Below are 23,938 nucleotides of genomic sequence, written 5' to 3' on the forward strand. Positions count from 1 at the left end.
TGTAAAAAAATTTTATTGTTTTTTATCATGTGTATGTGTGTCTGTGTCTGTGTGAGTGTATGCCACTTGTGTGGAGAGGTGCCCAGGGAGCCCAGAAGTAGTGTGTCCCCTGGAGCTGTGGTTACAGGCATCTTAGCAAATAACTGGGTACAGAGAAATGAACTCGGGTCCTCTGGAACAGCAATGCAGCTCTTAACTGCCAAGCCATGTGTCCAGCCATTTTATTTTGCTTTACTTCAGTTTCTTTTAAGAGAGGGTCGTGTAACTCATGTTAACTCGAACGCTGGGCTTACGGGCATGCACCACCATACCTGGCCCAAGAATCGCACTTTTAATACAAGAACAACACCCAGTGCACACATCACTCCTGGCCACTCAGTCAGCTACTTTATTCTGTACTCCGTGCCTCAGGGAAGAGATTTTATTACAGAGAGTAAAGAATAAAGTGGTATTTTCTAGGCTTTGAGCTTCAGAGGCCTGGGCTGTGAGGAGAATAGAAAGGACTTAAGGCACAGAGAGAAGATTTGGTAGAAACTTGAGACTGGCTCCTTCTCCAGACTGACAGGTGGGAGGGGTGAGAGGAGGGAAGAAGTGTGAGTACTGCCCTAGGCTTCTTAAAGAGACAGGAGCAGAGCCCCTGGCTCCATCTACACAGCTTAAAAGAGAAAACAACTCATCTTTTGCTTTATCAAGTAAAACCCAGCACAGGACCCCAGAAAAGAGCCGGCTTCGTGCTGTGTCTGATTAGCCAATCATGAACATCTCATGTGGCACAGAACTGGGGTGCAGGAACTAGGCTATGCAGACAGACAAGAAACCTCTCAGCATTTAGCAGTCTGTCCGACTGCTGACTGGGAACAGCGGGGTTGACTGAACGGGTAAAGTATGGATACTGGGGACCAGAAAGAATGTTCTAGTATCTCAGCATAAGACAAGATCCTCAAAACTCAGCTATGAACCCATGGGGAAAGAACAAGTCCAGCTGCCAGGTATGGTGTTCACGTCTGTAGTTCCAGGACCCAGAGGATCATGGGATCTAAGCCAGAACAAACTATATACATAGTGAGACTCCCCCTCCCTCCCTCCATCTCTCTCTCTCTCTCTCTCTCTCTCTGTCTCTCTCTCTCTCTCACACACACACACACACACACTAAGAAAAGAAATCTCAATTTACACAAGATTATTTCTGGCATGCAAAAAAAAATGGAAGCTTAAAATAGAGGTTCCATTCTTGTGGTGCCTTCTACACTGAAATTTGTACCTGTTACTCTAATTTCCTGGCACCTTAGCTTCCTTCTCTGTGTGTAGGCGTCATAGGGAAGTCTCACTAATTCATCTCTGCATACACACGGAAAGCACACGCATACACGGATGCACACACCCCTCTTCACTACTCCAGACTAGGGTCCATAGCAATGGGAAATGGGCATCAGGGAGTATTTGGAATTAAACATGGACCACATGAGAGGGATGCCAGTGGACAAGCCACAGGGCAGAAACCACAGACAGACGTCTCCAGCATCCTCTCCAGGAAGGCCCTGTCACTCTCAGGATTTCCTCAATGCCCCCTCCCCCATTTCCCCACACCCTGACCCCACAAGGGATAAAAGGCGGCACAGACTCAGTACATACATCACTGGAGACATACCATACTCTACCTGTCCCATCAGGACACCAGCTGCCTGGCAGTCCCAGATCTCTCTCTCAAAGCCGGTTTGCCCAGCACAGCAGCCCAAGGCCAATACTGCTGAGCCACTGGGAAATCTGTTGACTTTTCTCCAGGATAGATTCCATTTTCCCTCTGTGCTGATCACACTGCTGATAAAAATCTGTCTGTAGGAGGGCTCCCTATCCCTGGGAATGGCTCCGTCTCCCTAGGGACTCCCTGGTCCTCAGAGGCTCAGTGTCCTGCATAGCTCGTCCCTAAGAAGGACCCCATAAACACCGGAGGACTCTAGGCTCTTAAATTCTCCATGTCTTAGGGAAGCCTCCTGGTCCCTGAAAAGTCATCCTTGAGAAAGACTGTGTGTCATTAAGAAACACAACTTGTCCCTTGCACCTAGGCGGGCTCCATAGCCCCAGGAGGAACCCTAGGCAGGGTTCGTGTCCCCTCAGAGCTTGGCCCAAAGCCCCTCTCAGCTGACACAGATGCTGCTGACAGCGGCCCCTCCTGAGCCCACAAGGCCCAGCTCCTCCTGTTCATTGATGCACAGCTGGTAACCGCAGCCCCGGGCGCGGGCTCCGGACGGGACCCGACGGTCAGTCTTGGCACGGGGAGGCAGCAGGAAGCCCACGCTGCCGGCAATGAGCATGTGCCAGATGCTGTGAATGTAGAAGTAGTTGTCCCGGGTCTCCACGAACGCATACAGCAGGACGGCACTGCCAGCGATCAGGCTGCCCGGGCACAGGTAGAAGAGCCAGCGGCGCCATGTCGGCGGGTAACAGTGCCGGCGCCGGACGCTGCGAACTGTCTGTGGGAAGCAGAGAAGCGGGATTCAGAAATGCAAGCCAGAGCCAGTTCAGACTTCCTGAGCCCTAGGTGGTACCTGCAAAGACTGGAGTGGCCACTCAGGAGGTGATGGTGACAGAATACAAGGCCACCTTAGAGTGGGGACAAACAGCCAGCGCCCTGGAGCCATTCCTGCTCCCTCTTTGGCCCTTCACAGACCTTTCCACTTACCCAAGCCGTGGCCAAGATCCCGAGGGCGAAGAGACTGGGTCCAAGCAGGTTCCAAAGTCCATGCCGGTCAAGCTGCAGAGCCATGGACAGCAACATAGCCCCGAGCAAATATAGCACCTGCAGAGAAAGGGTTGCAGGGCTGGGCCAGAAGGTGGCAGCACTGGGGAAAGCCTCAAGCATGGCGGACTCCAGTGGAGGTTAGCTATGCGCCTCTCCCGGGACGCTCTGCACTAACCTGCTTGATCACGGGCTGCAGACGAGCCATGGCAATGACAGTGACCCATACAGACATCAGGGAGCCCAGGAAATCGCAGAACTGAAGAACATCGTAGTCCATGATACAGAAGACTACGATGCCTGGCTGGTCACAGGCATGGTAGAACTGCAGGAAGAAATAACAGGTGCCATCAGGCCTTGACGCCGCACGTGCAGGGCTGTGACTCCAAAGACAGAGACATGGGGGTTACTTCTCTGTCAGAGACCAGAGGTCAGAGGGCCCAGGTGAACAATGCCATAAATTGCTAGATTTACCTTCTGCATACGGTGTGGGCCTGCATGGGTCTGTGCACTGCATGCATACAGCTGCTAAGAATCAAACCCCAGGCAGCCCTCCCTCTTACCACTGAGCCACCCCTCCAGTCCCGACTCTTCTCATCCTTGAGAAAAATATGGCAGCAAGGTCGGGTCTGCTTTACAGCCAGATGTGTCCGGCAGCTAAGATCCTGGCCCTTCATTGTCCTCACTCTGCTTCTGGGACACATATGCTATGGAAAGACCCCAGCCAGGGGCTCAGACATCAAGCTGAGGCCAGTCCCAACCTGACCCTCACACTTACTGAGTCTCACCAACAACCCCATCTCAGGCCTCCATGGTACCTGGCTCTGGTCTCTTAGGCTCTGAACTAGGCTTTACTCTCCTAACTTACCCCAGGAGAGCCACTTCAACAACTGCCCACCCACACCCCAATGCCAGGGCCGGAAACTCAGGAAGCAAACAAGGCAGTACCTGTGGCCCTGGCCGGCAGCATGGTCGGCCATGAAGACCAGGGTGGCACTCAGACTAGGACACCATGTAGCAAAGGGACATGGCCCTCCTCTCCTCAACCATGAAGAATCAGCACAGGAATATGGATCAGTGGGCACTGTCTCCTCAATATCTGTCCCCAACAATGTCTGAGACTGTCAGAGACAGTGTCTGACTCTGTTGCTCAAGCTGGCCTAGAACTTACTGTGTGGCTCAAGCTGACCTCAAACTTGCAGCAATCCTCCTGCCTCAGCTAGGAGGATCCCAGGCAGCTATCTGGCTAGTCTCTTCTTTCAAAATCAAATGCAAAAACTATGAGCCACTAAACAATCTAACAGACATAGGTTTCTGGCTTCGCTTGACTTTTCAAGCACTAATTCTGTATTTCCGGCCCAGCCAACGTCTGGCACCTGCCCTTGGAGCACACGGAAAAGAAAGCTCAACAGATTCAGGACGCAGGGCTTGTGGTGAGTCACCTCAGACGAAGGAGGAAATGACAGCAAGAGAAGAGTAAAGCAGAGGCAGGAGCCGCTGAGAACATGTCTGAGGGACTCAAGGGGTCTTTCTCCTGTGGATTCTCTGCGCAAGGTGGGTTGGGGAGGGAGTGGGCATTAAAAAAGACTTGCTCTGCTGACGTCACCCCAAGTGGGCGTGTACTCCTCTCCGTGTGTGCTATACATGAGAAAATCTGGAAAAGTAACTAAGCTGTAGAATTCTACATTTTTAGACCATAAATGTGTAACTTATCTAGTGGTTCACAATAGGGTGCCAATCGAAAAATGCAAGAATATTTAATCCACACAGAGACTCAGGTGCTTGCACTCAGGGTGGGATGAGACTTAGTGCGGGAGTTCTGAGAAGCTGAGGTCACAGAGGTCCGTGGGTTCACGTCCAGTGCCTGAAGACATGGGACTGCTGTATGTGGGTGGGGCCAGACCGCAGTCTCAGCTCTACCACTCACTTCCCCCTTGGACAGCACATCAACTTCCTTTCATCTGCAGACACAACACGAGAATTAAATACCCATCTGTCGTCTCTGTGCACTCATGGGAAGTAATTAGCAATGTTCGCGGCACGCGTTCGGGAGCTGTCAGTTTCTGATCTCATTATCTGAACTGCTTGGCTACACTCAGAATCACACGCTTTGTTTAAGGCCTACTTTTAAGAGAATATTTTATATCTACAAAGTCCTGATGTATAGACTTGCTGCCTGCTCCTGTTCCCCAGATGAACCCGAGCCACTTCTTGGCTAAGCTGCTCTAGAAGATCGGAAGACAAGGAAGAGATACTCCTGGAAGGCCCTTGTACTGTCCACTGCAAACACCCGGTGAGCCCTTCCACAGGAGCATCTGTGAGATGAGCGTCTAAACTCTTCGCTTAGACGGGAAAGGAAAGACAATGGGGCCCTGAACCAGAAGAAACGGAGTTAGAGGAAGGACTTCCTGTCAGTACCTCAAAGCCAGAACTCTCTTACCCTCCCACTCACTGCTGTTTTGGGGGTTTGTTTTGTTTTGTTTTTTAAGAAAATAGGGTTGGGGTCAGAAAGGTAGTTTGGGGTTAAGAGTACAGGCTGCTCTTACAAAAGACCTCAGTTCTGTTCCCAGGAGCCACATGGTAGCTACAAACCTTCTGCAACTCTGGTTCTAGAAAATTCAATGCCCTCTCCTGCCGCCATGGGCACTGACTGCATGCACACAACACACAAACATCCATGCACACAACACACAAACATCCATGCACACAACACACAAACATCCATGCACACAACACACAAACATCCATGCACACAACACACAAACATCCATGCACACAGTAAATCTTTAAAACTAAAGTGAGCATTCTTCCTGTGCCATGAAAGACTGTGAGGATCCTCCAGTTCCTCCAGGGGAAAGGTCTCTTTTCAGGTGAAACGCCATTTCAGAAAAAAGCATCTGCCTAGAATATTCCAGTACAGATTCTTGTACAAAGGACAAGAAATGACTGTGTTCACTTAGAGCTCCTGCTACACTAAGGAGTTCTTACTAATTCTGAGTCACTTTAAATCTCCATGAGGCTGAGGGTGGGTGGGCACCTGCCATAAAGAGGAACAGACACAGATATAAAGAGAGGGCATCAGACCCACCAGCTAACCTGGGGTCCCTGGTCCCATCTGTTGCCATGGCTACAGCCTCCTCTGCTCCTCTGTATGTACGTACCAGGAAGAACCCACACCTTCACTTGGACACATGTGCCCCTACTTTCCTCAAGGTCTTGAATACATTTCTGTGATCTGAACACCAGAGAAGCACAAATGTGATCTGCAATATTAGTGGTGTGTGTGTGTGCGCACGTGCACTCACGTGCTTACATCACATACGTCACAGTATGATTGGATGGATCAGAAGACAAGCTGAGGCGGCCATTCTCCTTCCTGTGTAGGTCACGGGAGTTGGGCTCAGATTGTCAGGTTCTTTTGTTCACTCAGTTATCACACGGACAAGGTCTTTCGTGCTATTCTTGTTGTCAAGGCACATGGAGAATAAAAACCCATTTAAGAGTTCACAGTGCTCACGGGCAGTCCTCCTGTGCTGCAGTTTGCCAAACACCACTGAGATGACAAGACCCACAGCATCAGATCTTGTTGGGGGCAAACCTATTAGGGAGCTAAACCTATTAGGAGATGCACTTCTGCCATTCCTGTCAGAGCACAAACCTTTCTGCCTATAGAGAATTTGGAAATCTGAGATGGGACTGCTAAGATTCCATGATGGGAACATGGAGTCTGAAAACTATAAATCTAACTAAATGTGGCGGTGCACAGCTTTAATCTCAGCACTGGGAGGCAAAGGTGCATGGATCTCTGTGAGTTTAAGGCTAGCCTGGTCTACACAGAGAGTTCCAGGCCAAACAGAGCTATACACTGATACCTTGCTTCAAAACCAACACCCTATACATCCTTTGAGCTGGGACTTTATATCACATTGCCATTTCCCATGATGCCTCAGGACAGAGTTCTCAAGACTCTTTAAAACAGGTTTCTGATAAACTGCCCCATATCAAGATCACCTCTGCCTTCTAAAAGTTCTCATGAAAACCAAGAAGGCCAGAGTAACTGAAGGGGGCATGCTTTTATGTCCTAAAAGTGAACATGCTACAGACAGAAATCGCTGGAACATGCCTGTAACTCTAGCTCAAAAGGGCTAAGGGAGGAGTGCTAAGAGTTTAAGGTCAGTCTGGGCTACCCTTGTCTACAGATTAAAACACTTTCTCAAAAAAAGGGGGGGGGGGAGAACAGCAGAGACGCACGCAGAGGCTCGCACACCGAGTGAAGAAGCCGCCATGCGAGTCCATGGCGGTCACAGAGAAAATCCAAGGCCATGGTTACAAGGTTCATGAAGTGCTCAGCCGGCATCTCTTACCTTCCCTGTGGGAAGACTGGGGGTGTGAGTGTGTTTACTGTTTACAGTTAGGTCAACTCGTAAACAGCTTTGGCCTGACAAAAAGCAGTCACTTTCTCTAGAGATTCTAGAAGACATCCTCAAAGTTGGGGGTCAGGGAGTGTGGTAGAAAGTTGGGGGTCAGGGAGTGTGGTAGAAAGTTGGGGTCAGGGGGTGTGGTAGAAATGCAACCCTCCCCCACCCTGTGGCGAAGACACCGTGAAGCAAAGGCCCCGCATACCGTGGAGAAGAACATAGTGAAGGTGTAGACGGCAGCTTCCAGCACATATCGGCTCCTGATGGCCAGGACCACAGGCGGCAAAAACATGAGGTTGCTCAGGCAGAGGAGGAGTGTGGACAGCAACTGGAACCCATAGGTGAGCGCGTCGGCACTGTCTGTGCAGCCCCAGCCCCGCCACCCTGATGGTGGAGGAGGGCAGAGGCACTCGTGGGTTCAGCAGACAATTGTACTCACCCTGTCCCCACACCCAGTTTCCCGGGCACCTCGCTGGCCACCCTGAAGCCCAAGAAGCCCCCAGCCTGGCCTGCTCCCACTCAGCCGGCTCACCAGCCTTGCACTCGCAGGCCGCGTACAGGTAGTTGTGGGTGCGCAGCAGCTTGCACTGGCCATAGGGCCCACAGTCGTCCACACATGGAGACAAGAAGGTGCGCAGCCGCACTTCAGCTGTAGCATTGCGGCACAGCACGAACCTGCAAGCATACACACGCCCGGTTATTTGAGGCCAGACCTGCCCCAACCCAGCCCCAACTGTGCACCATGTTTCTCACCGAGGTCCCACCCCGCACAGAGAACGGAGGGTCAGAAACCAGGTCCCCGTCTGTGGGAATGGGATTCGCAGGCGCGCCACTCTGGAGGTGACACTGACCGAGAGAAGGAAACCGGCCAGGGACTCTAAAGGTCAAAGAGCCCAGGGGAGAGAAGGAGGTGTGGTCAGCAAGGAGTCAGGACCTGGGAACACTTGAACTCCTCCCCTCCCCCTCCCGCCGAGGGCACCTAGCCCTCCCACTCCCCACTCCCCTCCTCACCTTTGGAACAGGTCACAGCTGCATCCCCCAGGCTCAAGGGCACCTCGTGAGTCAGGCATCCAAATACTGTTACATTTTCCTGGTGCAGAGAGCTCTGAGCAGGGTGTATTTGCAAATGAGGCTGTCAGACCCCCGGATGGGTGGGCCACCCCTACCCAGGTGTCAGTTTTCCCACTCCCTGTGGATAGCAACCAGATTCTCCTCTTGGAGAGTGGGCCCACTTCTCCAGGATCAACCCATCAAAGCTGTGCTCTTACTTAGGAGTATGAAAACTCTCAGATCCTCTCAGTCAGACTCTTTCAAAGCCTAATAAGAGAGCAAGACCCGACTCTAACTCTCCTTTGGAAGAGAAGGCACCTCAGCTCATCCTATCTAGTGTAAGGGAGAAATAAAAAAATATATACGTCTGTGTGTGCGTGTATGCGTGTGTGTGTGTGTGTGTGTGTGTGTGTGTGTGTGTGTGCGCGCGCGCTATAAAAACTAGCTGTGGATAAAGGACATTTTTAAGGTTCCCAGTTAGCCCTTGGCTGAAGGTAAGAGGCCTGTTAAGAAACACATTTTGGGATTGGAGATGGCTCAGTGGTTAAGAGCACTGCTGCTCTGGACACAGGCTCAGGTTTGATTCCCAGCACCCACTTCCTCAGGCACGAGGCAAGCATATGGTACAGACCTGTGTGCGGGCAAAGCCCTCTGATGACTAAAATACACCTTTAAAAAACCCAAGTACTGAATAAAGACTAGAGAGATTAAATGTTAAATGCAACAATCTGATTTAGATTTTTAAAAAAGCAGACATCCCCCAGGTGAAGGTAAGGGGTTGTCTATGAGGAAGAAACAGGAAACAGGGCACCATTAGATCATCTCTGTAAGGATTTGAGGCAGTCTGACTCATTAAATCAGGATAAAAATAAATGCATGTGAGAAATGTTTAAATCAGGATAGAAAAATGACTGAAGCAGGAGTCTTGGGGAGGTTCCACATTTGTGGGCACACCTCAATTTGTTAGTCTCCAGAGAAGCAGCGTCAGAGCGGGGAAGGCATCAGCCAAATTCTTACTATCATTTCTGGAATTTCTGAGATAGCGTTTCACATAACCCAGGCTGTTCTGGCCTGAAATTCCGTATGTAACCAGGGTTCTAGTCCTCCTGCCTCCCTGCTGGGATTATGTATTACACCATTAAACACGCCCTTCTTCAGCTGAATTCTCACCAAACACTGCTGTGTACATGCACCTTGTCCTTGGCTGCAAGAGTGAGCACCATACAACAGCTTTGTCACCTCTTTAAGTGGGAGGCCAGGAAGGGCAATATGCAGACGTATACTCTGTAAATTAGTACAGGACAGCCTAAGGCAGTCTCCAGGTTTATAGTCCTTGATCCCAGGGAAGGGGGGTGTAAATACTTGGAAAAAAGAACAGAAGACCCAGGGTTCATAATCTACCACAATCCCAGATGAACTCAGTGAAATGCAACAACTCAGGGATAAACTTGCTATCAAGATGCATGAATGCAGGACTTAGCTGGGTGTGGTTGTGCACCCTCAATCCCAATGCTTAGGGGGCAGAAGCAGACAGATTTTTTTTTTTTAAGGTTGAGGCCAGCCTGGTTTATATAGCAAGTCCCAGGCCTGCTGCAGGGCTACACAGTAAGCCTCTGCCTGATTGATAGATAGTTAGATACATAGATAGAGATAGATAGATAGATAGATAGATAGAGATATAGAGATAGATAGAGATATAGATAGACAGATAGATAGATAGACCAACCAATAGACAGACAGATCAATAGATAGATGGATAGATAGATGGATAGATAGATAGAAAGATAGATAGATAGATAGATAGATAGATAGATAGATAGATAGATAGATAGATAGACAGACAGATAGACAGACCAACAGATAGATCAATAGATAGATGGATAGATAGATGGATAGATAGATGGATAGATAGATAGATAGATAGATAGATAGATAGATGATAGATAGATAGACAGACAGAAAGACAGACAGACAGACAGATGGCTTGTTGCCTGCCACACTGGTCAGACCAGCTCAGAGCATCAATTTCAGAGACATGACAGCCACTCAAAGTATAAGCAGGAGAATGAGGGTTGAGTGTAGAGAAATCTAAACATGACGGCCTCCGCTATTAGCAGAGTGATGGGGAACATCTGAAGGGTTGTTAAAATAGCACAGGGTTGTAACCAAAGCACAGCTTTAAGGTAATTTGTTAGTAATTAGGAAAATTGCATGGGGAAGGGAAACATATGTGGAGTCTCTACTGTCTTTGTATGTGTATGTGTGTATGTATCTGTGTGTACATGTATCAGTACATGTATGTGCATGTACATGTGGAGATCAGAGGTCAATGTTAATTATCATTCCTCAAATGCTATCCACCTTGGTTTTACAACATGGCCTCTCGTTTGACCTGGAACTCACCAAGTAGGCCAGGCTGACCCAGGGACCACCCTGCTCTATCTCCTCAGTCCCAAGATTATAGATGTGTGCAAAGTCGACTCCCTGTGTTTGACTTTATCCACTGAGCTAGTTTCCAAGACCCAATCAGTGACTTACTGCTCACTGTTTCTATAAATCTCAAACTACTCTAAAAGAATCTGCAAAGAACAGGCACATGTGGATTTGCCAGATACAGCTTCTGGACAAAACAAAGCTCATGGGAGTTCATGAAAGCAACCCTGGTGGACTGACAGGAATACCACCCGCTGTCCAAACACAGGCTGTACCACCTGGAGTGACAGCCTCTTGTTACACAAGTGACCCACCCACTGAGATCAGCCTCCAGCAGGCCAGCTACAGGACTGAGCACTAGAACACTTGTCGACCAGCACTGTGTGGAAAACTGGAGAAAAGCATAAAAACACCCTGAACGACTTCCTGAGGGAGATAAGGGCCCTACCCTCCTGCAACTCTCCCCTTCAGACTCCCCAACAGGGAAACCACCCTTTCCAGGACGTACCGCATTGAGCTGGAGCTCCAGACTAAGGACACCTCCACTGTCTAGCACTGGCAACAGCCTCAGGGCAAACACAGCTGGGCGTTCAGGTGGAAGAGCCACGCTGGGACCGAAGAAGATGTAGAAGTGGACAGAGAAGGTGTCCAGCTCATTGCGCAGAGTGGGGCGCACTGGCCAGCAGTGCTCAGGAGGCGCTGTGGCTCCAGACCCTTCTACAGAAGTCCCCAGGGATGGTGGCTCCAGGGACAGTGGCTGGGTGCCCAGTGACTGGGGCATGTTCATGGCAGCCCCAGGGACCAAGGCACGGGACAGGCTGGGTTGTGGACACTCTGTGAAGCAGAGGAAGCCAGAGATGAGGCATGTGACCTTCATAGCCATGTGACCCCTCCAGACAGCAGAAGGGAGCCCGACAGGCCTTAGTGAAGGGAAGAAGGAGTGACAACTAGAATATGCTGGGGCTGGAAAAGGAGGCAGCCAGGGTCACAGGACAGGGCCCAAATGTTTCCTAGTCAACTGCCAAGTTGGAGGGTGTGAAGCTGTCCCTCCCCAAGGTCACACTACAAGGAGTTAAGGTCACGTGTCCCTCCTCAAGGCACTGAAAACACTGCAATGTAAGCTAACATGACATGCTGACCTAATGATTTACAACTGAGCAATGACAGTTCCAGAAGTCCTGGCTGTCTCTGTCCACCCCAGGAAACTGAAAATGAGATTAAGTCAAGAAAAATAATGACAGTCTTCAGTTGTCCCAAGTCAGGTACAAAGACACTATGAAGGCGACTGCATGACCTGAAGCTCCAAAGAGGTGGGACCTCAGGAGTGTGGAAGTACCCGGGCCGCGGGGGGGGGGGGGGGGAACTGTGAGGACTGGCTGAGGGCCACAGAGCACAAGCATCCCCGTAGCCGGAGCCAAGGGTCACTGCATAGGTTAGGGAGCTGAGGCAGGTGAGGGGTTCTGACCTTGTAACCGAACACACAGCTGGAAGCGAACAGTTCTGCCAGGACCCCGGGACGGTGTCTCCACACGTACATAGACCCAGTGGCCCCAGGGGGGCAGGGCCAACTCCAGTTGACATACCGAGGCACCTCCACAGGCTACAGAGCTTGAGTTGTGTAGGGGTGGGGCCTTGGGACGTAGGCGCAGTGTCAGGGGACAGACAGATGCCCCTCGACCCCCTACACACACCAGCTGGGCTGAAACCCTGTAAGTGAAGCTGGGCACAAAGACCCTGGGCAGAGGATAGGTTGGGACAAGAGAAGACAGAGAGGTCAGAGTCACTGGGGGAGGGAAGGAGGAAGCAAGGGAATGGATGGGGACAAAGGACAGGGTACAGGAGCCTGCTCAGTGTCTCTGTGCCAGGGGAGCGGAGACTGGGATATCTCCCTGGAGCTGCCCTGGGGAGAGGGAAAGCTGAGATCAGAAGACAGGGCAGGGGCCAGGTTTGGAGTGTTCACTTACTTATACAAGGCAGAGCGATTATGGGAGGAGAGGGTTTGCTCCGAGGGACGGCCCGGAACCAGTACAGCCACATCCAGCAGGCGCCGGACAATCAGCTGGGGCTGAAGGAGGTACTGACATTCATCCTGAAGACCCTGGAACAGAAGAGGCAGCAGGAACAGAAGAGACAGTGAGGGTGCTACTAAACCAAGGCTCACAGAAGTCACTGGAGAGATCTTGAAGAAACCCCTTTAGCCTCTGGCTCCCAAGTCTCCTACTCTGGTCTCTAAGCTCCCAACTTTTCCTACTTGAGTAGGCATTTTATTAGGAATTGTGCTGTATTAAAAAGTATTTTACAACAGGCTTAACTACATGGGTTGGGAGAAAAGAGGCACTCAGAAGACAGACATACCCAAGTATGGATGCAGGTACTTGAGGCCAGACACATGCCGTTAGTCACAGGTATATGTGGGACCAGATGCTCGTCTGCATCCCCCCACCCCCACTGCTCACCAGGTCTCCTGTTGGCTGAATGAGGTTAGCTGGTCCATGAAGCTTTGGAGATTTTCCTATCCCCAACCCTGCTCTGCCATTGAAGCACCAGGATTATAGATACGTGCTATTGTGTCCAACTTTGTGTGGGTTCTGGAGATTTGAACTCACATCCTCAAGCTTATAAAGCAATGCTTTACCCACTGAACCATCCCCTCAGCTCTCTACACAGTCATTTCTAATCACCTTTGTCCTATCTGGGTCTTCATGGTCTCAGCATTGGATAAAGCCTGGAGACTTGAGTTCAGACCCAACTGCTAACTGGGCTTCGCAGCAGCTAATCCCGACCTAACCCTTCCCTTAGGCATTCCCGGTTTGCTTCCACATCACCATGACAGCAAACTATCCCATTCTACAACTGAACACGGACTTGGTAGGGGAGCTGGGAGGCCTCTTCTAGGTCTCCAGTACAACCTTCCTAGGCTAAGCCTTTAACTGCCTCTGTTGCCAGGTTGCCCTCCTGATGTGCGCCTGTCCGCCCTCTGCTTCTTCACACCAGTGAGGACTACTCTCTACTTCCCCAGAAACCCACAGACTATTTGGAACTTGAGAACAGGACTTGGCTCTCTAGACACAGGCCTAATGTAGTGTGTGCAACTCGCCATGAATGTTTGCCAAACACATGAATCAGCCCAGCTGCGGACAGCACTGACCTTTCTGAAGCCCAAATCTGTCCCCTGTGACATGACCCGCAGCCTCAAACTATTTCTTCAGACACTGAAGGACAGTTACCATACTTTCTAAGGCTTTTCTTATAATAAACAATCATGCCCCTTCTTGTCTCTAATCCTGAGCAACCCCATCACTTAGTATCAGAGTTCCCATTCCACAGCAAGCATCCATATCTTACGAGCCCTAAAACCACCAGTTAAGGGGGTGAGGGTCTCCTAATGAGGCTTCTAGAAACAAGATAAAAGGCCTTTTGTTGGTTCAATAAACTAGAGACTATCACTCATTTCGGTGATTACTCTGATGAAGCTGTGCCTCCAAAGCCTGTTCTGGGGGAGGAGTTCCAAGCCCTGACATTTCACCATGTTTTATGCCATGGAAGAAGTCAGACAAGCTATGTACTTTGGTCTATGTCAGGTCAGAAGACTCAGGCACACAGAGCCACACATTTTCTGTGCCATCTCGCGATTGCAAGCTCAGTGCTCAGCACACAACCTGGCACATTGGAGGTGCAGAAAAAACAGCCAGCCGTCAGGTTGAAAGACAGGTGTCAAAAGACAGTTCCCTAGAGTGACCCAGTTGCATATAATTTCTCATCTCCGACATATACAGCAGAGGCCCTTCACTTTTGATGTAAAACTCTATGGATCAGAAAGACTCTGGCCAGATCCCAGTGCTCAGGATGTGCCCATTCCCCTGCCTCACCGTTGGGAAAGAACTGCTTCCATCTTTTACCGTTGGTTCCAGGCAATATCAGGACATATGTTGCTCTGGTTTCTTCTTTCAACATCCAGACTCTTTCTTCCTCAGCATGAAGCAGAAACCAAGAAAGGCAGAAGGTCTGGCAGCTGCACTCTGGATTGTGGAGAGCTCCTCATACTTTGTGGGACACAGAGAAAGTATTTTCTTTTTGTCCTTTAGAGAGGACACATGGTCTTATTCTGTAGTCTAAGCTAGCCCTGAACTCACCTTGTGGTTCAAGCTGGTTACAATTCATGCCAGTCCTCCTGCCTCAGTCTCTCAGGTATGAGATTATAGATATGAGTCACCATGCACAATTGGGCTATGTTTTTTTAAGAAATTCCAGGTCTGAGGGGGCTTTGTACTGGCTAGCTTTATGTAAACATAAGTGGAGTCATTTTAGAAGAGAGATGCCTCAATTGATAAAATGCCCGGATCAGATAGGCAAGCCCATAGTACATTTTCTTGATTGGTAACTGGTAATTAATATGGCAGGGTTACGCTCACTTGTGGGTGAGAACACCAGTGGGCTGGTGGTCCTGGGTTCTAAGAAGGCAAGCTGTGCAAGTCATGGGGAGCAAGCCAGTAAGCAGCACCCCCCACAGCCTCTGCATCAGCTCCTGCCTTCAGGTTCCTGACGTGTTTGAGTTCTTGTCCTCACTTCCTTCAGCAGTGGAGTGTGACCTGAGAGTTGGAAGCTGGAAGAAACCTATTCTTCCCAACACTGCCTTTGGTCATAGTGTTCTTTCTCTGCAATAGAAACACACTAAGACGGGCTTACAGACCAAAGATGCCCACAGACACGTGGCTTCCTCTGTACCCAGCACAGCTTTCTTGTCCTTAGAGTCAACACCATCAATACGGAAGTGAATGGGGACACAGCAGATGCAGGGAGCAGAGGAGGCAAAGGGACTGTTCAGGAAGTCACTGTGGTGGTCAAGGGAACTGAGGAGACGTGCCTCATGGAGAAGCAGAGCCACACCTGCAGATAGGCATTAAGTGCTGAGGAACTGGTCGTGGGGAAGTAAGAGAAAAGGAAGAGCGAGAACGATGCGGTTGAGGACTGAGCAACTGGTGGGCAGCAGCTGTACTCACTGGGAAGGAACCGACCAGGAAGAAGAGGCTGGACTGGAAATAAGAAGGAAATAAGCGTTTTGGGTTTTGCTCTGCTTCATACGCATTAAGCTTGAGACTTCCTAGACTAGCAATGGAAAGCTGGTAGAGAGAAAGTTTGAGATTCGAAGGATACAGCAGCAGCTGTCCACTCTTCTGAGGCATCGACTCATACAACAAGAGAATGAAAAATCAGAAAGGGGTTCTTCTGAGACCAAGCATCAAGTCAGGACTGCACACACAGATCAAGAGAGACATCAGAAAGAAGCCAGAGGAGTGGACAGTGGTCAGGAGGAACGGGAGAACAACAGTCATAACTGCCAAGAGGCCGATGACCAAGAAGGAAAGAACAGTATACGCAAGTAGTGGAAATCTGGGTACTAGTTACCTACAGGGAGAGAATCGCAAAACAGGCAGAAAGGCACACTTACTTTTCACTGTGGGTCTTTTGTGCCTTTCAAAGGCTGTACCAGGTGCACATGCCACCTATTTAAAATATAAATAAGATAACTTAGAGAGGAGAGGAAGTGGGAGGCCGTTGGGGATTGAGCTGCTGACAGGCTTAGTCCTCCGTGGCATATTGTTTCCATGACTTTACCTATCTTATTCACACCCAGATCTTAGACTGGAAAGAGAAGGTCTTCAAGACCTATGCCCAGCTGTTCCGGAGAATCTTCTCACTACCAGCTGTTGGGTGCTAGCTGGTACCACAACCCCAAAGCCAGCATCTCAGACTGGTAAGTAGGAACCTTAGGAGGAGATGAAAGGCTGACAGGAAGAAGGGACAAGAAGAGGAATCATAAGGTCAGCTTGAGGCAGCAGGAGTTTGAGAAGGTGGAAGAAAGACCACAAAACTGCTGAGCTCCAGCTGCACCGGGTGCAGGGAACACATGATTCAGGAGAGGTCAGGACGAGAGACAGCAGCTCCCTGTCACTCTCAGGCCCTCTTCGGTCTGGCTGTGCCCACCCCACCCCCACCTTCTCCACCCAGTACACACTGACTTCCTTCAGGATGCCTCCCGAACTCTGACCCCTACTACCCCACCACTGAAATTCTTTCCTTATCTCCTTCCCCATCATGTCTCACTGCCTAACAGTCTCTGAACACATCTCCACCATATTGCCAGAGTTGGCCACCACTCTTTGTGCTTTTAAAGTATTTCCCACATCTCACCATCTCTTATTTACCTCAGCATTCCCAGCATTCAACTCAAGGCCTCATGCAAAGCAACTGAAGGACAAAAGGTTAAAGAGAGATCTAAGCTCATCCCCACTGTCCAGGAGGACTCCAGAAACAGTACTGCCTTATTCTCACTGGAATTCTTCATGACCCCACCCAGAGTTATCCCTAAGCCCACACCACTTCCTGTGTTTGCTCTGCCTTACAGTAAGTCTGAGGAGCCATGGTACAAAGAGAATACAAGTTGGGAATGCAAAAGAATACTCTAGACAAAACCAAACCAAAACCTCAGGCTTAAGTCTGGAAAACTAGCCAGGATCTGGAGGGCTTAAGAATCCTCAGAGCCCCATATAAGATTCTAGAAGGTAATCAACATCTTAGACAAACCATCCCAAGATCCTTGTCCATCAAGTGAGAAAGACCCATCTGTGCACTTTCTGGTCTCACGCACTGCTGGGAGTAGCCATCTAGGCCCCCAACTGTGGTGCCAAGCCTCCCGGCACTGCCTGCTCCTTCTACATAGCAACATCAGTGGTCTATCCAGCTTGGGTCATGCAGTAGGTTCCGAGAAGCTTTGCTCCGACCTGCTATGCCCAAGCAACCGTGAGCACTCCTTCCTAGGCCTCAGCTCAGTAATTCCTACCAAGGTCTAGGCTCCAGCTACTTCCTGCTCACTGGAAAGGTGGATAACCCGAACAGGGGCGAGACTTTCTCTACTGTCAGTTTTTACAAAGCGAGGCAAGATCCTGGCTAGGTTAGGAGGCAGGCGCTTTGAGATTTGGCCAAATGTCTATTCCTCCTAGAGGAAAAATTATTTTTTTTCTGACACGAATCAAAAGTCCAGAGACTTTTCCGAGTGAGATCCCAGCATGTTCTCGTCCAGAGGGCTCACCAGCCCCCTTGGACCTCACAAAACTCAGCCTGATACTGCTCTAGACATCTTACCAATTTAGAGCCAGTATTCCCTGGTCATTTCTGTCCCTCTCAAAAGCCAAACAGCACTAGCTTCTTCGCTTTGCGATGCTCTTGTTTTGTAACTCTATAAATTCCTGTTCTGTTCATGCTCTGTCTCCACTCTCACTAAAGCCCACACAGAGCTCACTGTCCCTCCACTGCAACCAGCAGCAGGCGGAAACCTATATGCTTCCCCACTATACGGAAGGATTCTGGCTTCTCTATCACCCAAGAGCAGTGGGAAAACATTCAGAAGCATCCTGACTTCTGAACCTGCCCTTCAGACTGACAATCTCTGCTGTGTTAAAATCAGTGCTGGTATACAGAGGAAGGGGAGGCAAGATACAGGCTATCCAAAGCTTCTTTTATTAGGAAAAGCTTCTCAAAGGGCAAGGGAAAGGCCTACCTAAAGCCAGGATGCACAGGAAAGAGACAAGGATATGGCCTGAGAGAAGTTTCAGGGCTATTACCAACCACAATACAAAATAAAACCATGTCTGGGTTTGTTCAGGAGATTCCACAGGCACCTTCATTAACCTCAGAGTCCTCCAATAGGAAGGGAGACAACTGCCTAGTTCCAGGGCCTTATTGTATAATTTCTTTAGTTTCCTGGAATCACTGTGTCCTAGGTGCCTACTATCAACCACAGACCATCTCATCAGATAACAGTGTCCGACACAGCCATCCTGATGCTGCTGCCGATTCTGGTGACAAGGCTATGATGCCAGTGAACACTCAGCAGGGACAGAGGGGAGGATGTGACCCTGCCTGTCCCAGGTAGCATCAACCCACCTTGACAGAGATGTGGCCATGGGCTTGGGGAAGGTGGGCAGCCAAGAACCAGTCCCCAGGTAAGGGGCTGCTGACGTTAAAGATGCCTGAGGTTCTGTTGGGCAGTGTCCAGCTGAGGGTCAGTGAGAAAACCCCAGGCACAGCCGTGTCTGCTGGGAAGTGTGTGTGCAGTGGGTTGATGACGGGAGGTGCTCCAGACCGGAAATACCTGCAAACAAGAAGCAGGAAGAGAGAAAAGCAGACAGTGGGACATGAGTTAGAAAACGGGCTAAAAAAAGAACTGTCACTCATCACTAGTGAAACAAACAAATTCCCTATACTGACATATACCACAAAAGGATTCCAGGTCAAGGGTTAAGTCCATAAGGGGCAACAGGTCAGCTGAGACAAACATAGGTGACAAATGTCATAGCCTCTAGTCACACTTCAGCCTGGATCAGGGTCAAGGTCAGGGTCAAGAGGCATGTTTAGAACTCCAAACGTCAATTCAGTTTGAAAAGTAACTAGGGTTGGAAATTGGGGTTACAGAAGGGTAATTCAAACACTGACACAGTCACACTTTGGTCTGGGCAGTGGTCCCCAAAGGTTCCTCCCTGCTCCTTGAAGATGATGAGGTTCCAAACAGCCAGGAACGTGTCCTCAGGAACGTGGAAGTGGAAGAGCTCAGTACTGGCAAAGGAGCGAAACGGGCTGAGCTTTCGGGGTGAGCAGGTGGAGTAATCAGTCAGGAAGAGGCCTCCTGGGAAGCAGAGGGGAAGGAGAGGCATTCCCATTAGGTAGCAGGCATGGCCATTTTCTCACCAACAGTACCAACCCAACAGCACTTCCTGCCAGCCAGGAGCTGTGGCCTGTTCTGCCCTAACATCATCTGGCTTATTCCTTACGAAAGCCTCCTTCTTAAAAAATTCACAATGCAAAAACAAAGCCCTGATGATTTAAACCTAGGACCCTTCATCTGACTTCACAGCAGGTCCGTCACTCAGAAGAAACTGTTCTCCACCCACCAAGCCTAACAAAACAGTGTGCAAGTGTAAGTGTGCATACATGTGTATGTGCATGTGTATGTGCTCATGCATATGTGTGTATGTACATGTGTACTTGTGTGTGTGTGTGTGTGTGTGTGTGTATTTGTGTGTGTGTGTATGTTGGCATAGGTTCCTAAGCCACTGAGCAAGCTAGAACTCCACTTGTGGGGCTTGGGAGTCAGCACAGAACTGTGTAACTTGTTTGTTTTCTGCCTTTTCTACTCCCCAGTGGTCAGGAGCAGTAAAAATTCTCAGAAGCTTCACAAGAGCTGTCTGTATACCAGCTCGGGGCAGGGGAGGGGAGGGGAAGGTGTGGTGAGGCTGCAGGGAGCTGCTTGGGTGGCAGAGTCAAGAACGGGCTGGCAGGCCACCATGGCAGTGCCCAGGAAAGGAGACCGAGCAGTTTCACTAGGGTCAAAATGAGGAGCCAGGATGTTCTCCAGAGGGAAGTCCTGGAAGGCAGTCAGCCAGTGACCCAGTGGCATCCTAAATCACTTGGGACTATTTGGAGTAGGCCAGGTTGGGTGGTGGGGGAGGTGGTTATCTCTAGCTGAACTGATCACTGTTGTCAGGAGCAGAGTCAGGGTGAGCAGCAAAGGCCTTAGCCAGACAAGCACATGGGGACCATAATCCATAGCTCAGATGATAGGAGAGGGTGTCTCCAAAATGGGGACAAACTGTCCCCACATACAATGCTCTCTCTCCCTCCCTCTCCTGTCCCCTCCCCCTCTCACTTCCCCTCTTCATCTCCCTTCTTCAGAACAGATCCATAAAGCCCAGGAATATGTCCCTGAGCAGGCAGAAAGCTAGGGAAGTTCAAGCATCTTCAAGTCAGAGCAGAGGGTGGAGGAAGGACCCTCAGCTACACAAGAAACACCCATAAGGCTTAGCTAATCCAATGATCTCTACCTCTGGAGATGGGAGCAATGACCCCAAAAACGAGGTATTTAAAGTAACAGAGATGGGGCATCAGGGGAAAGGTGGTTACTGAAGGAGTGTGCTAAAGAGGCACCCTCGGGAGGTGAGGACTTGATCGAGTGGCAGCCACTGGCCAGAATGGCTCAAAGGCCAGGACAGCACCGAAAGACTAAACTGCTGTTCCAACCAGATGATCAAGTTCAACATGAAAAAGTGCCACCCTGAAAGCTGAGCACTGCCCAGGAGCACAGAGAGACTCGGAGCTGCACTCAGACAGAAGTGCAGGGGACTAAGTAATGGAGAAGACAGCTTCCTAGGAATCCTGTCTCTCACACCCGGGAGCCAGAGGCCCAACACAGAATGGCCTTTGAATACTATTGTTATAGGAAATGAGAGCTCTGGAGCGCTCTCTGCTGGGGTTAGGGAAGGGATGCTCCCCAAAACTAGTACCAGACAAGCACAAAGAGCTTGCTTGGCCTGAAGAATCTGGACCTGCCTAGCCAACCTCAGCAAAGCAGGGGATATGGGGGTCACAGGATGTGCTACTTGTTGGAAAAGGGGTAAAGAGTTGGAATCCTCTTCACCTCATGCTTTGATTTGGAATTTTAACAGGGCCTACCAGAACCACATCCCAGAGACAGCATGGGTATCCAAGTCTCAATAAGCTTGTCCTGATGTCCCTTCTACAATAACATGAAGGTGCTTCTCCACCACCTAATCGTGTGTGTGTGTGTGTGTGTGTGTGTGCCCGTGTGCAAACTCCCCTCGTCAAACCCAAAAGGTAATTGCCAGCTGCTTTTGTGAGTGTCGATCCTACACTGCATCAACAATGAATGTCCACCCTCCACCCTGGGCCCGTCCTTCCAGGAAATGAGTAAGGTGCTCTCGAGGTCTAGGGAGATGATGGGGAAAATATTTGCTATGTAGGTATCAGAGCCTGAGTTGAAATCCCAGTACCCACGTCTGAAGGAGGAAGAGGAAAGATGACAAGGAAGAGAAAAAGGAAGAAGAGGGAAGAGAAGGGAGAGGAGGCAGAGGAGGTCTATCACAATATGACAATAAAGGCAGGTGGGTAATAGGAGGTTCAGGTTCAATGAGAGATAGATTCCAAGGAATAAAGTAGCCTCTAGCCTCAGTAAATACACACATGGATGTGGACATTTACACAAATATAACACACACACACACACACCTAACACTTCCTTCAAGCCTAGGAATTACCTGCTTCTAAAAGTACCACTTTGGTGATATGTTCATAAGAGAAGTGGGCCAAGCTGAGAAGTGTGTGGGCCATACAATGCTCTCTCACCCTCACACAATAATATATGCACCCCAAAGACATATAAAATCCGTGTCATCAGCATGTCACCATTCGCAGGTCCCTGTTATACACACAAGCACATGGTACCCATGCATCTCTGCAAGACTGTGACCCTAGGACGGTACTGATCTCAGGCCCACTGAGGTCACTCCTCTACCCAAAGCTGTGGCTGGCTGTTATTACCAAAGGCTGTTGAGATGCTCTCCATTCTCACCGCAGAGCCACTCAGCAAAGGTGGCTTGGGGCTGAGGCCACAAACACTAGCCATTTCATGATGGGGCCATCTCAGCCCCTTAGGCGAGGACCCTCCCTGCTTCTCTTGTTCCAACCATTAATAGACTGACCACTCTACTAGCCAACCAAGTGGCTTTCTGGACTGGATGATGCATGCAGGTTGGCACTGGCAAGTGAGAAACAGTTTGGGAAAGACATTATGCCTTGGGCCAATGACGGAATACTTCAATCAGGTATTGTAGTCAGAGGAAGAGGGGAAACTTTTTTCTAGCCCCACTACTGCCATTTAAGTATAATACAGTTCTGAACAAACTGCTCCCCTGCTGAGCCTCAGTTTCCCCACCTGAACAAGTGGGCCGAGGTTCAGTCATGGTTTAAAAGTGTCAATAACTATCCGTAGTCCAGGGGTGCTTGCTTGGGGAAAGACCCAGCACAAGAAGAAAGCTCATTATAATGGCAAATAACCCATACCTGTCTGTTTAATGCAACATACCGTCCTCAAAACTGCTTGTTAGCTCTATTTTTAAAAAATATGTCTTTGTTATCTGAAAGGTTTCAGCCACAATGTCTCTATGTCTCAGGCTACAACAGAAGCTTCTAAGGTGCAACTATGTCATCTCCATAAAACTTTAGGAACAAAAGGAGCAACGCCCCCAAGACTTCCCAGGGAAAGCCAGACTCAAGGTGGACACCGGAGGAGATCTCCCAGTCTCATGAGGACAATTAGCCACCGGCTGAACTACCTGAGAGCCTCTGTCTCACGGGCTCTTGAAGGCTGCCAATCCATCTTGTGTAAGCCCCTTCTCGCCCTTATCCCCCGCCCTTTCCCCAGCCCAGTCCCACCTCTCCTGACTCTTTCCAAGCCACCCCTCCCTGGAACCCCATCCAGTCTCAATCCTTTCCGCTTCCGCACTCACCAGCCCCTGGACCAAGGACAGAAAACAGCAACAGCAGCAATAGGGCTGGCGGCAGCTGGAGCCCAGACCTGAGTCGAGGCTGGGAGAGGGGCAGAGTATGAGAGAAGCGGGGGCCCAGTGGAAGAGACTTGGGCAAACACAGAGATGGGGGCAAAGACTGAGCTACTGGGTGGCGCTGAACTGAGCACCGGGACTCAAACAAGGGCAGGAGGTGTGATGGAAGGAGTGGGTGTGATGGAGACTCAAGCAAGGACTGGGGCTGGGCCAGGGGCTTAAGCAAACGCTGGGAATGGGACAGGGTCAGATGCTGGGCTGGGAATTGTGACAAGGGGTGGAACAAGGGCCGAGGCGGGGATAGCGGCCAAACTGGGGGCAGGGACCGGGGTTGGAGCGGGGACCTGGACCTGGGCATTCGCTGGGACACTGGCCAGGGCCAGGACAGGTTTGGGAAGCGGGACGAAGGCGTGGCCGGAGGCCAAGGCTGAGATTGGGATAGGATGAGGGGCCGGGACAAGGGCTGGGCCATGGCCCGGGGCGGGGGCGGGGCCGGCCAGGCCAGCACGGGACGCTCGTAGAGCTGACCCGCGGCTCCGCTCCCCACCCCCGGGGTGGGCCTCTGGCGTCCTCGCGGGCTCGGGGCCGGGGCCGGGACCTGGGGAGGAGTTCAGGCCTGGGAGACTCCGGGCTGCGCTGAACCGGCGATAAGCAGGCCCCGCGGCGGCCTCGGCATGACGCTCGCCTGGCGCTCCGCCCCTCGCCCCACCGATTGGTCCCTCTCAGTAAAGCCCGCCCCTACCCACTGCTATTGGCTTCCAACTGAAGCCTGCTGCGCTGCCTACCGGAGAGCCTCTGTCTCACCCTAACCACCCAGCCGGGGTGACCTCTCAGGTCCTCGACTCTGTGAACGCCGCTCACACGTGGTACAGGAACCTTCTAGAAAC

The 23,938-nt window shown here is 50.5% G+C and overlaps 1 protein-coding gene across 4 annotated transcripts; it reads right to left on the reverse strand.

The window, feature by feature from the left end:
- Positions 1 to 23,684, reverse strand: TMEM8B (transmembrane protein 8B). 4 transcript variants are annotated; one of them, XM_080940229.1, is made up of 13 exons: positions 22,998 to 23,684; positions 19,132 to 19,321; positions 18,583 to 18,790; positions 12,603 to 12,736; positions 12,104 to 12,372; positions 11,147 to 11,472; positions 8,167 to 8,260; positions 7,909 to 8,032; positions 7,688 to 7,830; positions 7,361 to 7,515; positions 2,916 to 3,062; positions 2,681 to 2,797; positions 1 to 2,471 (listed from the first exon to the last, which is right to left on the reverse strand). In XM_080940229.1, the coding sequence occupies exons 1-13, from the start codon at positions 23,521 to 23,523 to the stop codon at positions 2,136 to 2,138; spliced, it is 2,769 nt and encodes a 922-aa protein (XP_080796355.1). In that variant the 5' UTR covers positions 23,524 to 23,684; the 3' UTR covers positions 1 to 2,135. The 4 variants fall into 4 exon arrangements, with proteins under 4 accessions (XP_080796355.1, XP_080796354.1, XP_080796357.1 ...); XM_080940228.1 differs by having other exon boundaries at positions 7,361 to 7,539; XM_080940231.1 differs by lacking the exons at positions 18,583 to 18,790; positions 19,132 to 19,321; positions 22,998 to 23,684 and adding an exon at positions 13,095 to 13,102 and having other exon boundaries at positions 7,361 to 7,539.
- Positions 23,685 to 23,938: the final 254 nt, after the last annotated feature.

Source organism: Micromys minutus (genome assembly GCF_963924665.1).
Source record: "Micromys minutus genome assembly, chromosome: 28".
NCBI lineage: Eukaryota > Metazoa > Chordata > Mammalia > Rodentia > Muridae > Micromys > Micromys minutus.